Below are 19,272 nucleotides of genomic sequence, written 5' to 3' on the forward strand. Positions count from 1 at the left end.
CCCTCCTCAGGCTTCCCCTATGAGAAGGTGGTCCAGAGGACTCTGTACCTTCAGGTCCTCGACTACGACCGCTTCAGCAGGAACGACCCCATAGGAGAGGTGTCCATCCCCCTCAACAAGCTGGACCTGGCCAACATGCAGACTTTCTGGAAGGAGCTGAAACCGTGTAGTGACGGCAGCGTGAGTCCGGGCGGGGGGGAAGGGAAGGAAAGGAAAGGAAGATGGTAGAGGTAGAGGAACAGGGAGGAGGGGAAGAGAGAGACGATGGGACAGAATTTAGCGGGTGATGTCATTCCCTGGCTGCTGTGATGCTCCCGGGGGAAATGTGGTAGCATGCTGGTGGGAGACAGAATAGACGGAGAGTATGGAGCGGCTGACAGGTGGATGGAGAGAACACAGAGAGGATGAAACAAAAACACGCAGAAGCCAATAGAGGAGAGAATGATGTTTAAAAAAATAAATAAAAAAATGGTATAAAGATGTGAATAATCAATGTTGTTGCGCGTGATTTCTCCAGGGGAGTCGAGGGGATCTGTTGGTGTCTCTGTGCTACAACCCCACAGCCAACACCATCACTGTGAGCATCATCAAAGCCCGCAACCTTAAAGCCATGGACATCGGAGGCACTTCTGGTAAAAATGCTCCTTCATCTCTTCATCCCCCTTTTAACGTTGCCCTATTAGATGAATGAATGAATGAATGTTTTTTTTTATTTCGGACTAATATACATTGAGACATTTACATGTTCATTTCACAAATAATGGTAAATAAAAATGTCCGAAAAAGGGGAAGGCTGAAGCCAAGGGCTTATTATAGCCTATCCTTTGCTGTATCCTGAATTTTATTCAAACAATATGGCATCCGGTGGATGATAATACACAAATAAGAAAAGAAATATATAAAAAAGGAAACAAAGATAAATGTATTGCATTATATCATATAACAATAATAATACTACATTATATACTAATATGGGGTCTATTGTGGTGCTATGTTAATGTCAAGATAGCTTTTTCGAGCCCCGAGTCTTTGGAACGCGCTGCCGCTCCATATTAGAAAGGCCACTTCTTTGTCCCATTTTAAAATTCTTCTTAAAACCCACCTATTTTCTTTGGCTTTTAACACTACTTTTTTTTGTGTTTTATGTGTTTTATGTGTTTTATGTGTTTTTTACGTGTTTTTATGCGTTTTTATGTGACTGTATTTGTTTTGTTGTGTCACATTTTCTATATTATCTTTCTATTTTTTATTTTTATCTCTGTTTTACCTATTGTGCCGCACTTTGGAAACAAAAACTCGTTTAAACTCGTGCTTTATAAATAAAGTGGATTGGATTGGATACCAACATAATTACTAAATATCTTTATAACTGTTTATCATTTTATATTTAAAAAAAATGTTTGAAAACATAGATTGAGCTACACATTCTTAAGTCCTTATCACAGCAATTCCACAGTTTGACACTTTTCACAGAAACACAGTATTCTTTACTTTTAGTGTTTCCCCATGTCTTTTTAAGCATATTTACTCTCATGATCATTGCTCATTCTCAGCTCCGCACAGTAAAAAAAAAAAAAAATGACAGAATGATTTACTGCTAGAAAAATGACAAATCCAAATTTGTGAACAAAAGTAAGAAAAAAAATCATTTGTTGTCATAAACTGCATTAAAACACGCCGTGTTTCCCTCCTCCTTCGCAGACCCTTATGTAAAAGTGTGGTTGATGAACAAGGACAAGCGCGTGGAAAAGAAGAAGACGGTGGTAATGAAGCGCTGTCTGAACCCTGTGTTCAACGAGTCCTTCCCCTTCGATGTGCCTGCCCACGTGTTGAGGGAGACCACCATAATTATCACCGTCATGGACAAGGACAGGCTCAGTCGCAATGATGTCATTGGAAAGGTTTCTTCCTTCTTGTTGCTCTCGTCCTTCTTCTCTTGGTCTTCTGTGTTTTCTCTCTGATTTTGTGACTGACAAATCAGCAGCTGATCCACTTAGGCAGTCTCTACTGACCCCTGCTGGAATATGCAGACCAATCTTTTGATCTTTAAATGAATGTACAGTATACAAAAAAGTCTGTGTGAAGCAGATGGTGTTATTTAACTTTACCCCACTGATCAGTAAGCATGTGCTTAGAAACTATCCTTACTACACTTAGTAGTAGGTGTGAATTTTTTTATTATTTTATTATAATATTGTTGCCCTGTCCAAATCTGCTGCGCTCATCAAGAAAGGAAAATGCATGTTTTGCTTATTTTGAGGGTCCATTATTTCAGCCACTTCCATCAGCTCCTCCAGGGGAGGATACTCTGATGATGCATTCCCGAGTTAGTCAAGATGTAGGGCCAATTCCAATTCCTATCTTAACCCTCAAGCTCAACCCTTAATCTTAACTGGCCCTCAAAACCAAGTGTTGAGTTTTTTTTGGTTATTTTGTCACTTAGAAATGGGACACCCCTTAAATGCAGATACGTCTTCAGACTGCAGGGGGCAGAATAACGCGAAAGCTGCGGCAAAGTCTGTCAACTCCAAAAAAGAAGAAGAACACATTTACGTCAGGATTATTTATAACGATCCGTTTGTCAGTCAAGTTATTAGGTTGTCAGTTAGTTATAAGATGATACTCATACAAATACCACAACCACGGTCCTCAGGACAGGCCGAGCGAAGCTGCTCTGTGCCGGCTCACAGTGCGCACCGAGCGTCCACAGAGGTGGAGCTGACCACCGCCGACAACGTCGCTGCCAAACTATAAATACGTCATATCTTAACACACACAGCACATGTTTAGACTCTAAATGGCCAATTTCTCGCCTCAAATTATCTTAAAACTGCGTTCCGTGACACAGAAAAGTGAGACACGGCCAACAGTCTTTCTCTCTCGGACGCCATTGCTCACTGTAGCCAAAAGCACAACAACCTTGCACAGCGACCCCTACTGATCAGGCGGGAAATTGCAGAGCGTATCCGTCACCACAACGCAGAAGTATGAAGGCTCGAGGTGTCTCCGTGGTTACGCAGTCTGATAACGCATTACGCAGTCGGAGAAGTATAATGTGGCCTTTAAGGTTTGTGTTTTCACGAGACTCAAAAGCACAGGGAGTCGAAGGTGGAAAAACATTGCTTTTGATGATTAAGATGCTGGTGTAGTGATAGAGGACGGAGTCCTATATGTCCTTAGACACAAGCAGGTTAACCCGGAGAAACAAGGGGTCAAAATACTAATTAAAAGGCCAGGACACAACAATCCCCAACGGCGTGGAAGCTTTCTGGGAGGGCCGAATGTGCCTCTCAACAAGGGCTATGGACAATCCAACGACTGTCAAGTGGCCAAGAGTCCCACTATCCTATTAATTGCAGAACAATCGGGGCAAATAATGAGCTGGGGACCAAGGTTTAGTGTCGGTAGTCTGTGGCTCATGAGTTGAGTGAAACCAGGTGTGAAAGTGAAATCAGGTGCTAGGATTGGACCCTGTTCCTACAAAAACAACTGCTCACATGCACACAGAGAGAGAGTGTGAAACTCACAGAATGAACACGAGTCAGGACTGGAGCTGTGAAACTATTTCTGCAATAAAATTGTAAATGGCTTCGCTGATTAATTACTTTCAAAGAGTGGTTTTATTTATGATCTTTTTATTATTACTGGAAAATCACTGTGTGGTGTCCTTAAACTCGCGAAATTTGCAGTTTTTGCATAATGAACAGAGCTGACTGAAGAGTCTCGGGTTATGCCAGCTTTACTTTAATTGGTTAAGTTTGTGCTGTTAATACAAAGTCAGTGTTGGGGCAGAGTTATATTCAATCAATCAATCTTTGGAGGGTAGGAGGTGGTTAATTCTATCTCTGGTTGTTTCTATTTTTATCGATGGGTTTGTTGCATCGTGGCTCTCAGTCGGCCTGGCTACAGTGCTGAAGAGGAACCTGGGGTTGCTCTTATTTTTCTCTATTAACTCTGAGTAATAAGAGGTTCTTGCAATGTCTCAGAATCAAAAGCTGTTCCTCCACAAGACATAGTGACTGTCATTATGTGTGGAACGCCACGTTCTTTCTAACCTCCGCGTATTGAGCTTTAACGCTCGAGTTTGGGCACTGTACCATGAGGCAGACTTATCTTGATTTTAATTAAAAACTTACAGGATTGCAAAATGTTGTCAGTTCATGTTTGGGTTCAGTTCGTCTATGTCATTGGTTCTCAAAGTGCGGCCCGGGGGCCAATGTCGGCCCGCAGAAACATTTCTGGCGGCCCGCACTGAATTACAGTTGATAGTTTTAATCCAGGAGCGACTAAGCTTGTTAAATGTTTATTGGACATTACTGGATACAGACCAATAAGTGTAAACAAAAATACTGGGTATTTACCTGGTTTCTATATGGTGAATTTTAGTGTATTATTGTGTTATAAGCTGGTAATAAGCAGGTAGCTACAGCCACCAATTACTAGCTATAGCCACCAATTACTAGCTATTTACCCAGTAAATATATGGTACCAGAAATGTGTTACTTGGTATTAACCTGTAATTAGAAGGTAAGAACAATGGCCAAAATACTGGATAATTACCCAGTAAATTATAAAGCGTTATTGTATTAATGCTTAAATTACTTAACGCTAAACTGCAGAACTGAAATCTGGTCATTAAAATTATTACAAACGGGATTTCTTTCTTGTTTTTTTTCCTTTTTTTTTCCTTTGGCGGCCCTCAGTCCAATGTTGGGTTCCTAAATTGGCCCTCAGGTATCAAAACTTTGAGAACCCCTGGTCTATGTGTAAGCACACATCCCTCCAGCTGGATGAAGCTGTTGGTATAATTGAGGAGGAAGAGATCAACAGGGAGAATAAACAGAGTTGAAGATTAAAAAACACTTCAGCGACTTAAAACTTCCGCTAATGCAGCCTCAGTGGTTCAGCACAAAGCAGACTTGTGTCTCGCACTCAGTGTTCTCCTCGTTTTTTTTATTCCATTGCTTTTGTAAAGGGTTTTCACAAATAACATCAATCTTTGTGTCACACTATTCAAGTCACACTGACTCTTTTTTTTTTCCTGTAGATTTATCTGTCGTGGAAGAGTGGCCCTGCAGAAGTAAAGCACTGGAAAGACATGATGGGTCATCCTCGTACCACTGTGGCCCAGTGGCATGCACTGAAGGCCTGAGGGAACCAAGGGACCAACCTGCCTACAGCGTTTTTCCCCCAGCATCGTCTTATCAAGCCCTGCCCTCAGCACATACTCCCTGACTGTGGTTGTTGGCTGCAGAAACTCTGTGTCATGTCTTTGTTCTCAGGCCTCTTTGAAACAGTATATCCCATGATGCCATCCTTCATTTTCACCCATGTCAAGTTCTGATTCTTGTCCCTTTGATGTCTCTCCTGACGTCTTGAACCGTGTGTCCTCCTTCCTGTGACAATTTTGTTTTCTTAAAGCGGACCTAGACCGAAAGTTCCAATCAACACTGTTTTTTAGTGTGTTTCTGCGTCATTACCTTGTTTAAGAAGCCCTGGTGGGTTCTAAACAAACATTTCAGCCACTGCTGAGAACGTTGTGTTTTATTGTAATCTCGGGCTCAGCGAGATCTCTGAAAAAACCAGATCAGATTATGTAAACACCGGATCTCCGGAGCAGCTCCGGGCACTTGTCCGGGCACTAGTCCGGGCACATCCGGTTGCGTACATTGAACCGCAAAAGAAGAATAACGTCCGTTGTGGAGGTGTTTTACGAGCGACAGTGTCTTCTGACTCTGGGTCTGACTCCGGGTCATAGTCATAAAAGGGACTGCGGCGGGGAGTCGTGAAGAAGCTGTTTTGATAATGAGTAGCAGTGCATCCACCGTTCCAGAGGGGGGAGCTGTGCTTCTGAGAGCGGGTGTGCTGAATATACTGGCCAATCACAAGACTCTGGGTGAGAGAGTTGAGTTTCAAATCTCGCTGCTGGGAAACACCTTCAGAAAATAGGATTTCTATCGGCTCGTTTACAGCAACTAGGAGGTTTTTGACCATAAAAACAAGTTCATGTATGTAAGTAGACCTCCATAACTAACATATATGTGCAACAGGACCACTCTAGGTCCGCTTTAAGACATCGCTTCCTTCACCGCGTCGACCATAATCAGTGTCAAACATCAGAGCAGTAGACTACCTCTTGCCACCCATGAATACTACCAACCAAAAATGGATCAAACTGATATTCCTGCCATCCTATGTGGGCGGTAAGGCAGGCTGCAGTCAGTGGTGCACCTGAGCTTAAACGGCGCCGACCTCTGCCACCTATTTACCACCCACAGTTACATAATGGTGTTGCAATGAGGAAGTTGTCCACTCTGTCCCTTGCGTCTTATTCTTCTGTTGCTGTCTCTGTTCCTCCATAGCCACAGAAACGCCTGAAAAATCAGGAAAAAAAACCCACACACAGGCAATTGAAGTGTATTTAAAATGGACCTGGACCTTATCACACAAAACATGTCTTTATCTTTTTTTCAGTTTTTTTCTCTGGCACCACTGTAATAATTCTCCATTGGCTGAAACCTTTTGTCGTCTGTGCGTGCTGTGGGTGATGTGCTGCTGTAAACCCCCCGAACCACACAAAAAAAGGATATGTGTCAAAAAAAAACATTATTTCCTATTTTCTTGGAAAAGAGAACGCGACGGGGCCGAAAAAAAAGTGATAAATGTTGTGTCTTATTTTTGTTTTTTCAACAAAAAAAAAACAATTAGAGAATCAACTTGTTCTTCCAGACAGAAAATAAGCAAAAATGCCAGCTTGTGTGAGTGCGTGTTAACATGTTGGAGTTGCGCAGCTAAATTAAAGTATATTGTTAAAAAAAATAGTATTTCCCTTGTTAATGATGGTCAGAAAATTGTTAGAAACTGTTTTTTTTTAGCTGAATATGTGGGGAGGTCACTGTGTTAAAGAAGTCAATCTGTCCAAAAAAAAAAATGACAGAAACATGTCTTGATGTCATAGGGTTTATCCCCCTGAAATCTCTACTGCCACACACAAGGATTTCACTGTGGTGCTCATTATATTTCAAATGGCTTTTTTGAAAAACTTGACAGACACAGATTATTAATCATTATCTAATCTTACCCAAGTGACCTAAGAATTTTTTTTTTTTTTTTTTTTCAAGAAAGTTGACCTTGATTTTCTTTCTTTTTTGACTTTGACTTTTAAAGGAGACATATTATAGCCTATTTCTCCACGTGAACCTAGTTCCCTGGTGTCCCAATGAACTTGTCTGTGACATGCTTTGGTCAAAACACCTTAAGGATGAAGCACCACAGCAGTTCAATCACTCTGTCGAAACAGCCCTGTTCAGAACGCTCGCATTTGAGTGCCTGTCTCTTTAAATATGCAAATGAGACACAGGAAACTACGTCACTGAGGCTCTGGCAGCTAACAGCAGACGTAGCAATTACGAGTGCGGAAGTCAACATCGCATGTTTTATCTACTGTACTTAGACCAGGGGTGTCAAACTCATTTTGGTCCGGGGGCCGCATCCAGTTTAATCCGACCTCAAGGGGGCCGGACCAGTAAACTCATCGCAAAATGACATCGAAGTAATAATAAGTCCACGTTTTTCTTTGTATTAATTACTGCAAGGAAGAAGAATTATAAAATGCTATGTATTAAATGAATTATTCTTTTACAAAATATTTTATGAACAGCCTAAGAATTTTTAAGAAAAGTATGTGTGTGGGGGGGGGGGGGGGGCTCCATTTAACGTCATTCTTTTCCGGGCACTGAAATGAATAACGCAACAGCAACGCACAGAGAACGTCAGACTAACTGAAAGTGCTTAGCGCTGTTGTTAGCCGCACCGGGGCTAAATGCCGGCAACGCAGCACATTGACGTCATGACGCTCGAACGTCGCAGCCAATGAATGACGGACGTTAACAAACTACGTCATCGCGCTCTTTGCGAGCAGCGATGCGTTCAAGTCAGCTTAGGAAATCGCCTACTCTTCCACTCGGATAATGTTACAAGGATGCGTTCAAGTACCGATTCCGGGTACCGTTTGATTTTATGCAAATACTCGGTAGTAACGACCGGATCCGGCCCGCGGGCCGTATGTTTGACACCCCTGACTTAGACTGAGGCAGACCACAAAAACATGACTGAGTCATCTTTGTTCACATTTTGCATAGGGCCTCCAGAGTCCCAAATATAAGTATTAATATTATTTAAATGTTGATTTTTGCATAATATGTCTCCTTTAAGGTCAATAATTTGTTGGGTGAACTGAAAATCTGCGAATGCAGGCAGTAAATGTTTCTGCTCAGGGTTGAGAATAAAGATGCAGAGGGAATTAATTACTCAGTCAAACGCCTTATCCCCTGTCACCCATTTGTAGTTGTGTCTATTGTTTATTAACATTTCCTCCCATTTGTCCTTATTGTTACAGTGACTATGCGTCTGTAAACAGAGTTTCTTGCTTCACTGCCAGATTGTGACCTCCCCCCTAAGTCCCACACAGATATGTTCAGTGGATGAATGAGAGAAATAATAACCGGGGTGAAAGTCTTTTTACATTCCACTGTTTTTTTTTTTTGTCTACTGGATGTGTGCATGTGTGTTTGCACTGTGGACGATATTTTAATTTTAATTTTGTGCGTATTTATTGTGAGTCTGTCCGTGTGTGTACAGTATATCTGCACTGAGTTCTATTTTGTCAGTTTAATACAGAACAACATTGTTTACTGTTTTTTATTCTGTATGGAGCGAGCCGGATGTACAAAGATTTCTTTTTTTTTTTGTCAATTCTTAAGGAATTTCTGCACTTTGATGGTGATGACATTGCTGGAACAAACCTCTCTTCATAGCGTCGTCATGTATGGTTTTGAAAAGAGCATATCCGTAGAGTGATGGTTGGTTGTGATGACAAATAAGGGACCGTATCTATGTTCCCCGGGTCCTATGTTCCCTGGGTCCTATGTTCCCTGGGTCCTATGTTCCCTGGGTCCTATGTTCCCCGGGTCCTATGTTCCCCGCTTTGTATGAGACCGAGGAACATAGGACCCTTTCTCTACAAAAGGGTTCTATGTTCCCCGCTGTTCACCCAAAAGGACCCGGGGAACATAGGACCCTACCCCTTACCCTAACCCTAACCCTTTACCCTGGAGCTCCACACCCAGGCTTCCACAAAGTGGGGAACATAGGACCCGTTTTTTAAAAAAAGGTCCGATGCTCCCCGATTGGGGAACATAGGACCCGAACATAGAACTCTTTCTCTACAAAAGGGTTCTATGTTCCCCGCTGTTCACCCAAAAGGACCCGGGGAACATAGGTCATTACCCCTTACCCTAACCCTAACCCTTTACCCTGGAGCTCCACACCCAGGCTTCCACAAAGTGGGGAACATAGGACCCGTTTTTTTAAAAATAAGGTCCGATGCTCCCCGATCGGGGAACATAGGTACGACCCCACAAATAACTCCAGATTAGAAAAGAAAAGAAAACTCTCTTTTCTTTGACTGCCATGTACTAGATTTTGAGTTCAGCCAGAAGTATAGCTGCTGACATTTTTGTCTTTCTATCTGGTCCAAACTGACTCACAAAAGCCAAAAAAAAATAGAAGAAAGAAAGGAAAAGTGGGTCCCTAAAAAAAAAACAAAAAGAAAACACATGTTGTGCACACATGCTCTCTGGCACTCTGGAGTGTTCTGTGTGCCTTGTTAACCTCGCCACGCCTTGCTCTTCACCATATGTGCTCCCTCTCCAAGTGTCAGGAAGGGGGAGGAGAAAAAAAAAAAAAAAAAAAGGTGAGACATGAGAGATAATCATCACCTCTTTGCATCACTGCTAGCTACATCTCAGGTCAGAGCAGAACATTGGAGGATCCCAAAAATAACCTGGAACACGTGTCGTGTGTGTGTGTCTGTGCTGGTGGCCCTGCACGAGTTATACCAGGCATTATGAACCAGTGCTGCTGATAAAGCATTACATTCCAAAAGGCTTAGTAAAAGTCACTACAGAACGATGCAGCTCAAATATTGCTTTAATGTCAGTCAGGCTTGTCATTTGTTATAAAAAAAATAATAATAATAATAACAAAAAAAAAAAAAAAACTGAGCTGCAACATTCACTGCCCAAATATCACACACTGGTGCATTCTAGTGGACAACTTTAAATGTCTGATTTTGGGCACTCTGCTTGAGAGGTTTACCAGCAACATTTTGATTTATATACTGTACAAATGATTTGTGACGTGTGTCGTATAAGAAAACATCAGTATTTCCCGGGGAATGTTGATATCTGTCTGTCCTTGGTATGACTCAGCCCCCCCCCCCCCCCCCCCCTCTTTCACTCCGTTTTTTTCCCCCTTTGTAATCACACATCTGTGGAGTGCACAGTGTTAAATATCAACCGTTTATTTTTTTGAACTCTGTACAGTGTATATAATAATATAAATGTGTATATAAAACAAAAAAGGCTACTTTGTCTGGTACTCATTAAGGCAGCAGCGACACTGTCTTTGCCGTGAATCCGCGTATCTATGCGTTGTTTACTGCTTTATGCACCACGTGAGGGGTGGTGGGGGCTGCTGGTGCCAATCTCAGCAATCGCCAGTCCATCGCAGGGGCACACGTACAGAAATGAACAAACATTCGCTCACATATGGACAATTTAGAGCAGGGGTCCCCAAACTTTTTTTCCTGTGAGGGGCCACATAACTTTTCCGTTCTCGGATGGGGGGCCGGAGTCAGTTTGTAACGGAAAAAGTGTGACGATCACAGGGGTGCCTGCCTATACGTAAACATTTATTGTTTTCCAAAAGCCACACATAACCAAATATTAATAACTCTCTCTGGGTTCTTCACAGAAAAAAATAAAGTCAGGAAATATATTATAACACTATTTATGAAATAAATAATTTTCTTCATAGAAAAAAAGGTCTTACCTATAACCTTTTCGCCATTATTCCGTTCAGGGGCTAGCCAGGATTCGCGTAGCCAGAAAAACATCATAATGGTCTCTAGTGTTGTTCGGGGGGCCGGGCCAAATGTGGAGGCGGGCCGTATGCAGCCCACGGGCCGTAGTTTGGGGACCACTGATTTAGAGTGTTTAAATAATCAATTAATGCACACACACTATGAATCCTGTCTTCGAAATTATGTTAATTAAAATTATATTATTGTTAAAAATTGTAATAAACTAATTGTTCTGAGGAAAAATATAGACACACATGGACCGACCAATAGCAGACACAGCTGGAAATGCACATTTTCTCTATTTTCCAACTCAGCAGTGGCCAATTTTTTTGATTTTCAGTCTAAGCTCAACTCTGAAATTCTCTTCTGATGTTCTCCTTGAAAGAGAATTACTTCCAGCGTCTTCATTTTGAATTGCATATACGCACATGGTACGCAAACCTCAACAACCTCGTTTTATTATTATTATTATTATTAACTTGAACGTGACTTGTGTGCTTATGATTCAAGAAAAGTCCTGCTATACTTTTAATAATCCGATTACTGTACAGCAGGGGTTCTCAAAGTTTTGATACCTGAGGGCCAATTTAGGAACCCAACATTGGACTGAGGGCCGCCAAAGAAAAAAAAAAACAGAAAGAAATCCCATTTGTAATCATTTTAATGACCAGATTGCAGTTCTACAGCTTAGCGTTAAGTAATATAAGCGTTAATATAATGTAATTTAAGCATTAATATAATAACGCTTTATAATTTACTGAGTAATTACCCAGTATTTTGGCCATTGTTCTTACCTCTAATTACAGGTTAATACCAAGTAACACATTTCTGTTTCCATATATTTACTGGGTAAATAGCTAGTAATTGGGGGCTGTAGCTACCTGCTTATTACCTGCTTATAACCCAATAATACACTAAAATTCACCATATAGAAACCAGGTAAATACTCAGTATTTTTGTTTACACTTATTGGTCTGTATCCAGTAATGTTCAATAAACATTTAACAAGCTTAGTCGCTCCTGGATTAAAACCATCAACTGTAATTCATTGCGGGCCGCCAGAAATGTTTCTGCGGGCCGCCATTGGCCCCCGGGCCGCACTTTGAGAACCAATGCTGTACAGTAACACTTTCCACCGGGTGCTGGAAATATATAGTGAGACAGATGGCACAGGAGCACAGGACCACACAGAGGGGAACCCTTCTGACATCACCTCAGTCTATTTTAGGAGGAGCTGACAACATAAAAAATTGAAGGCTTGAGACTCTCCTCTCCTCCTCAACATAAACACACTATGTTCCCTGAAGAGCGATGAGAGAAAGAACATATAGACACACGACTAGTGGATTCGCTCCTGTGCGACCGCCTTGTTTGTGTAACACTTTGACAGTTTATCATGTGTACATTATGATTCTGCAGGTGTCCACACGCCGGGCTTTTCGTCCGTCACGATGATGCTGTGCACATCTATCTCGGCTCGAGGCCATTTCCCTTACGCTTAGTACAAGGTTCCTCTGAGCTGACATGACACACAGTAGAGGCAATGACTCTTCCACAGAGGTACACGCACACAATCAAGGAGACGACTGTAACATTGTTAAAAATGGCAGTGTGGAGGAAATAAATGAATAGTTTGTTAAAAATACTGCGATGCTGCAATGATACACATAATAATGCAGTAACAATGAAGATAACGTTGAGGCTTTTACTCGTAGTAGTTCAGTTTAAGATGAATAAATCTTCTCGTATGACAGATAAGAATATCTGTGAACGTGTAAGTAACAGGCGCGTGGTTGTGATCAGCGTGTGCCTCAGTCGAGCGGATGAAAACAAAGGATATGTGCTTCCATCTGGTGTCCGTGTACAGACACTGCAGGCGGCCATTCCTTTATTACGCAACAGCGTTGTTATATTGTTTTAACATGGCATCCTCCAGTCATGTGATGCGGTCCTGTGGTGAAAGGTGACCGTGAGCGAGTAGCAACATAAAGAGAAGCGGACAGAATCGACATTCATTTAATGACCTATGTAATGAATCGCACAGATCGGATCACAAACACACACGAAAGCTGACGTACCCAATTTGAATTTACAGTCAAAACACCATAGCATTACAATACAATTCATTCATTCAAAATATACATAACACTTTCCCATCAACTCTTCTTCTCCCCGTGATCACCAGCTGGTAAAAGTGCGACAGTGTTCCAAATATTTTGCATTCCGTACACATTCTGGAGACCAATCGTTCTCACTTCTGGGATGTTAATGAGTCTCTGAGTGGGTCGACAGACCTCGAGATCTCACTGACTTTCCTTATCCAAGTACTCCAAGCTGGGAGCATCCAACCTCTGTTCGTGGTTGCGGTTCTTTGTGAACTCCTTCAGCAGATCCATGACCTCTCCTTGGTAAACGTCAGGTGTGGGTCGAGTCTCTGTTTTGCAGAGTCGAGACAAAGGTTCAATTATTTTCAGATTCAGACAAAGCCGCTTAATAATAATGTCTCCACTCGAGGGAAAAGCAAAGGGACATTTCTTAATCTTTATTCTTTTTAAGACAACAAGAAGATTCGTTGCGAGATACGGTTAGAGATGCAACGGTATGGTTTTTCCCACGATTCGCTATGCATCACGGTTTTGGTACTTTTTGATATCTTAATATAAAACTGCTCAGACTAGCAAAGGCAATATTGCATTGTTAAAATAACTAAAAGCACAGATATAATCACACCACAAACTTTATTTAAAGTTCACATAGAGTGGTCCTGTTGCACATATATGTTAGTTATTAGGGTCTACTTACATACATTAACTTGTTTTTATGGTCAAAAACCTTCTGGTTGCTGTAAACGAGCCGATAGAAATCCTCTTTTCTGACGCTGTTTCCCAGCCGCGAGACTTGAGACTCAACTCTCTCAACCCGGAAGTGACATATCAGCACACCCGCTCTCAGAAGCGCAGCTGCCCCCTCTGGAACGGTGGATGCACTGCTCCTCATTATCAAAACATTGTTTAACAGTGTTTAAAAATAGCTTCTTCACGACTCCCCGCCGCAGTCCCTTTTATGACTTTGACCCGGAGTCAGACCCAGAGTCAGAAGACACTGTCGCTCGTGAAACACCTCCACAACGGACGTTATTCTTCTTCTGCGGTTCGATGTACGCAACCCGATGTGCTCGGACTAGTGCCCGGAGCAGGACGATCTGCTGTTCAGGAGAACCGCTGTTTGCGTAACTATAACGGGTTTTTTCAGAGATCTCGCTGAGCCCGAGATTACAATAAAACACAGCATTCTCAGCAGTGGCTGAACTGTTTGTTTAGAACCTTCAGGGCTTCATAAACAAGGTAATGACGCAGATACACACTAAAAAAACAGCGTTAATTTGAACTTCCGGTCTAGGTCCACTTTAAACAATTGTGCACTATCAAATCAAATTAAACAGCAAACATTAAACCACACAAATTAAAAAGAAATAAAGTTGAGTGCTATCCAATTAAATAGAAACTGTATCCAAGAAACTACAAATGCTGCTCCATGTGAAAGAGACGGGTGATGACGACGTAAATGAGAGGCTTGCACTGGGTGGCGCTGTAGAGCGAGTGAGTGTCTGTCGAATATCGAACTTCAAACCAACTTCACTGCACTGCATAACAGATTCTTGCACACCACGGTTTGTTTGTTGACATTTATTTTCTCATTCTCATCGTAGTCGACGATGAATCCTAAACGATCTCACACAGCGGACTTATAAGAAGAAGGTACAAGGAGTAACTATAGCAAAATCATGTCATAAGAGAAAATTGCTCGAAAAATGTGCAAAGTTTTGTTTGAACAACAAAATAAGCTCCCAGGGAGGAGTCTGAATAAATTGTAAGCAGGCTTGTTTGTTATTTTAGAATCAGCAGCCGAGAATAACGGTGAACAAACACATAAAAGCACACAACAGGCTTTTTAATCATGATTACCCTCTGGAGTTTTTCCATCCTTTGCAGTGTTGGCAGGTCTGAATTTAAAATGCGTACATCTGATTCATTTGTCACTGTTAACACCAAATAAGTCAAAACAAACATTTGTCATTTGCACAATGTACATACATTAATATTGCAAGGCTGAAATGTCATTAAATATTAAAATGTCTTGCAGTGCAGGGACCTAAAAACTACGATGACTGCTGCATTGTACGAGAAAATATAACACGTCTGAAGAGAAACTCATCATTAAAAAAAAAAAAAAAAAAAAAACGATCTCACCTGTTGCCCAGTAATAGATGTCCCAGTCATTGCTTGGTTCATTAATCAGCCGGTCGTACTGCAGCAGCTGCTTCTCAGTCATTGTGTTCAGGTATCGCTTTGCAAACAGGCTACAAGACAGATGGGAGAATTCATTGGCGTCTGAGGCTCATCGTCTTTGCTCTGAATAGAAATAGGTAATTATCTGAACCGCTGGTAAATGAAAATGAAGTCCACATAACAACATTGATTAGAAAGAGTGGCAGGATGTTTAAAATGATCCGACACCAGTAACAGTGGAAAGTGAAAAAGCTTGACTAACAACTTCCCTACCTGTTTGCTCATGTACACTACAGTTGAAAGCTAGACCTATATAATTTTTGTTGTGTTTCCCATTAAAAGTCACACTTTTATTCATCAAAAGAGTTACAAAATTAATAGAAAATATAGTCAAGACATTGACAAGATTAGAAATAATGATTTTTATTCTAAATAATAATTTTCTCCTTTGTCAAAAACCAGCAAAAATGTTTTCAGCTGTGCTAACATCATTGCACAAGGGTTTTCTCACCATCCAATAGCCTTCTAACGTGATTAGCAAACACACTGTACCATTAGAACTAGAGCTGAAACGATTAATCGATGAATCGATTATTAATCGGTTACTGTATTAATCGGCAACTATTTTGATAATCGATTAATCGGTTTGAAGCTTTTTTTCATGATTAAAACAAGATTTCTGATTGTTTTAGCTTCTTAAATGTGAATATTTTCTTAGTTTCTTTGCTCCACATAACAAAGAAATCATTAAAACTGAATCATTTTGTTTTGTGGACAAAACAAGACGTTCAAGAACATCGTAATTTCCAGCTTTGACAAACACTGATCATCATTTTTTAACATTTTCTGACCATTATGGACCAAACGATTCATCGATTCATCGAGAAAATAATCGACAGATTAATCGATTGCGAAAATAATCGTTAGTTGCAGCGCTAATTAGAACACTGGAAATGGGCCTCTATACACCTATGTACATATTCCATTAAAAAGATAGAATAGTCGATTACCACAATAACAATGTATAGAGTGTATTTCTGATTCATTTAATGTTATAGTCATTGAAAAAAAGTGCTTTTCCTTAAAAAAAAAGGACATTTCTAAGTGACCCCAAACTTTTGAACGGTAGTGTACATTACAAGCATTTTTGTAACAATCTCACCCTTGTGTTTCCACAGACAGTGATTTCTTTCTGAGCATTGACCGAGTTAGACGAAAAGGTTTTATTTGACAAACTCAAAAAGGTGAGGCGAGGTCTCATTTTAACCTCACCTGAACTCTTAGTGCAGGTTTAAGGACGTTGCAGATCAACTGGGACGTGAACAAACTGCAAAAAATTGCAAATAACTTTCACACCAAGTGAGACTAGATTGAGCAACTCAATTATTAGGACCGGGGGAAAAAAAGTCAAATCACATAAAAAGAAAGGTGTGAAGTCACGTTTTACTGAAGGGAAAGAAAATCAACACGTGGATCCAACCAACACTGAAGAGGAGAGACGAGCTTGTGTTGTGTAACTTTAAAAAACACATCTAGTGTGCAAAAGCCTTTTGTGTCCCATTACTTACAGCGAAATTGCTTTTAAAGAGTAGAGCCACCATTAGAGTATATGGACAAATAAATATTAATTTAAGCATTTCAGGAAAAAAAAGGGGATGTGAAAGAAAACATTAAATACTTGTTATTACAGATGAGACAAAATGAGTGCAGTTTAATCACCTGAGTATGATGCAGTTCTCCAACATGCCCCTCTTGCGACTCTCATAAAGAAGACGGCGTCTCTTGACGTCGGTGGCCTCATCCGCTCTCTCATCCCAAGGTGGTAGAGGGATCTCGATCAGGTCTCCCCTGGAGTCCTCTGGTGCGTCTCCACGGTAACCACGAACTGGTACCATGCCCGCAGCTGCTGGTCTCCAGGCTGCCCGGCACACCCCAGACACCAGCTGACATGAAACAATAAGGACATGTCAGGACAAATACCACGATCTTGTTGACACCACATCACATTTTCTACAGTCTTTGTCTCATTTTAAACTGACTTGTGCATGTCTGAACTGGGGCCTTGTAATATTAGTATTATTATTATTATTATTATTATTATTATAATATATCAACACATTCTCACTGGTGGTGGTAAGCTACGTTAGCCACAGCTGCTCTGGAGCAGACTGGCGGAAGCGTGGCTGCCAATCTGCGGCAAACACGATCATTCATACACACAAACAACCATTCATTCATTTCCTGTGTTTTCGAACTTTGGGAGGAAGCTGGAGAACCCGGAAAAAAAAACCCGCGCACACACGGGGAGAACATGCAAACTCCTTGCAGAAAGGCCCTGGTTCCAAAGGCGAGAGCGCTAACCACTACACCTAACGTGGGCCCAGAATATACGTCACAAATATTGTATTTTACGAAACATAAAGTCATTGCAAGGCTGGGCTCTAATCATTTTTGAAAATGATGGTTTAAAAAATCTTATTTTTATCATTTATTATCTTCTTTTCTTTACTGGGATTAAAGTGCGAGTCACACGCTTTCTTTTATTGAATATGAAAACATTTATTTCATTTCCTCCCACATTTCTTCCAAAGCAAACAGAATAAGAAACAGAAATTTCCTTCTTTCAAAAATGCACTTTAAAATGTCCCTCTACATCAGAGCTTCCTACGTGTGATTCTTGAAGGTCCTCAGAAATTGTTATAAACTTCTACAGTGCAAAATCCAGCAAAACTTATTGGTGAAGTTGAATGTTACAGTTGAATATCCTTCACCTCAGCCTTCCCTAATGTGTTGGAGAAACTTAGATATTTAGTTTGTCCATCGTGGGCTATTGTAGAAACAAGGTGGTCTGACTGCTTGAACTACATATACAGTGGTATGCAAAAGTTTGAGCACCCCTGTAAATTTTCATGATTTTCCTTTATAAATCATTGGTTGGTTGCATAAGAAATTTCAGTTAAATATATCATATAGGAGACAAACACAGTGATATTTAAGAAGTGAAATAAAGTTTATATGATTTACAGAGAGTGTGCAATAATTATTTAAACAAAATATGGCATGTGCATAAGTTTAGTCACCACAAAAGAAAAAATGCGTGCATCCTCCTTTTGCAGAAATAACAGCCTTTAAACGCTTTCTATAGCTTCCAATTAGAGTCTGGATTCTGGCGGAACGTATTTTGGACCATTCTTCTTTACAAAACATCTCCAGTTCAGTCAGGTTTGATGGTTTTTCCGAGCATGGACAGTCCACTTTAAATCACACCACAAATTTTCAATAATATTATTTTTGTTTAAATAATTCTTGCACACTTTCTGTGCATCTGTATCTTTCTATATGCTATATTTAACTGAAATGTCTTTTCCAAACAACCAGTGATTTATAAAAGGAAAATCATGAAAATGTACAGGGGTGCCCAAACTTTACCACTGTATTATCTGTCTGTTATTCGTGCAAGTTTTGGCCAATAACTTACCATTACAGTAAAAAAGTGTTAAAATGTGTTATAATGTTATAAATGTCTCCTAAATACAGTCCAATACAAGTCACTTAAACGTTTAGAAAGTTATGTTGTCCAAAAAACACAGAACACAAGAGCATTGGGGGGTGTTGTTACACAAATATATGTCCGTCATACGCTGTCCTGTTGTGCAACTGTCCTCTAGCAACACACGATGTCGTGTATGAACTTTGACTCGTTACATTTTGTTAGACTCTTTTCTCATTTGCAGCATTGCTAAACCGTAGTAAAATAAAAACTAAAAAATCCCACGACATAATTGAGCGTTAACATTTTTTTAAAGAAATCCTCGCTGAACTAATATAGTTTCACATTAGAGCAACATCACTAAACAAATACATGTTACGTTGACTTCATTACTTACTCTTTTCGCAATGGCAGACGACAGCATGTTGAACTCCTGCTCGACTGAAACCTACAAAAGAAACCGCTTTCCCTACGTCTGATTGTTACTGTTGTCTGCAAATATGTACTTACACAAGCAGCTTTCCTCGGAAGGGAACGCTTTCTAGGGGCGACTTTCAACAGCGCACACA

The 19,272-nt window shown here is 40.7% G+C and overlaps 2 protein-coding genes across 4 annotated transcripts in view; one reads left to right on the top strand and one right to left on the bottom strand.

Annotated features, from left to right (window-relative positions):
- syt7b (synaptotagmin VIIb) overlaps window positions 1–5,152 on the top strand; it is a gene marked incomplete at both ends in the record, with an annotated part of 135,453 nt that extends 130,301 nt beyond the window's left edge. The window contains 4 exons of the mRNA XM_083891540.1: window positions 11–180; window positions 518–632; window positions 1,702–1,901; window positions 5,048–5,152. Of these exons, the coding sequence (XP_083747666.1) occupies window positions 11–180; window positions 518–632; window positions 1,702–1,901; window positions 5,048–5,152 (590 nt within the window). The remainder of the gene's footprint in view (window positions 1–10; window positions 181–517; window positions 633–1,701; window positions 1,902–5,047) is intronic.
- A 7,772-nt stretch (window positions 5,153–12,924) lies between these two features.
- On the bottom strand, window positions 12,925–19,213 carry sdhaf2 (succinate dehydrogenase complex assembly factor 2). 3 transcript variants are annotated; one of them, XM_083891769.1, is made up of 5 exons: window positions 19,101–19,213; window positions 16,933–17,156; window positions 15,175–15,284; window positions 14,890–14,963; window positions 12,925–13,358 (listed from the first exon to the last, which is right to left on the bottom strand). In XM_083891769.1, the coding sequence occupies exons 1-5, from the start codon at window positions 19,125–19,127 to the stop codon at window positions 13,308–13,310; spliced, it is 486 nt and encodes a 161-aa protein (XP_083747895.1). In that variant the 5' UTR covers window positions 19,128–19,213; the 3' UTR covers window positions 12,925–13,307. The 3 variants fall into 3 exon arrangements, with proteins under 3 accessions (XP_083747895.1, XP_083747894.1, XP_083747893.1); XM_083891768.1 differs by lacking the exon at window positions 14,890–14,963; XM_083891767.1 differs by lacking the exon at window positions 12,925–13,358 and having other exon boundaries at window positions 13,941–14,963.
- Window positions 19,214–19,272: the final 59 nt, after the last annotated feature.

This window comes from Microchirus variegatus (genome assembly GCF_963457635.1).
Source record: "Microchirus variegatus genome assembly, chromosome: 6".
Lineage (NCBI taxonomy): Eukaryota > Metazoa > Chordata > Actinopteri > Pleuronectiformes > Soleidae > Microchirus > Microchirus variegatus.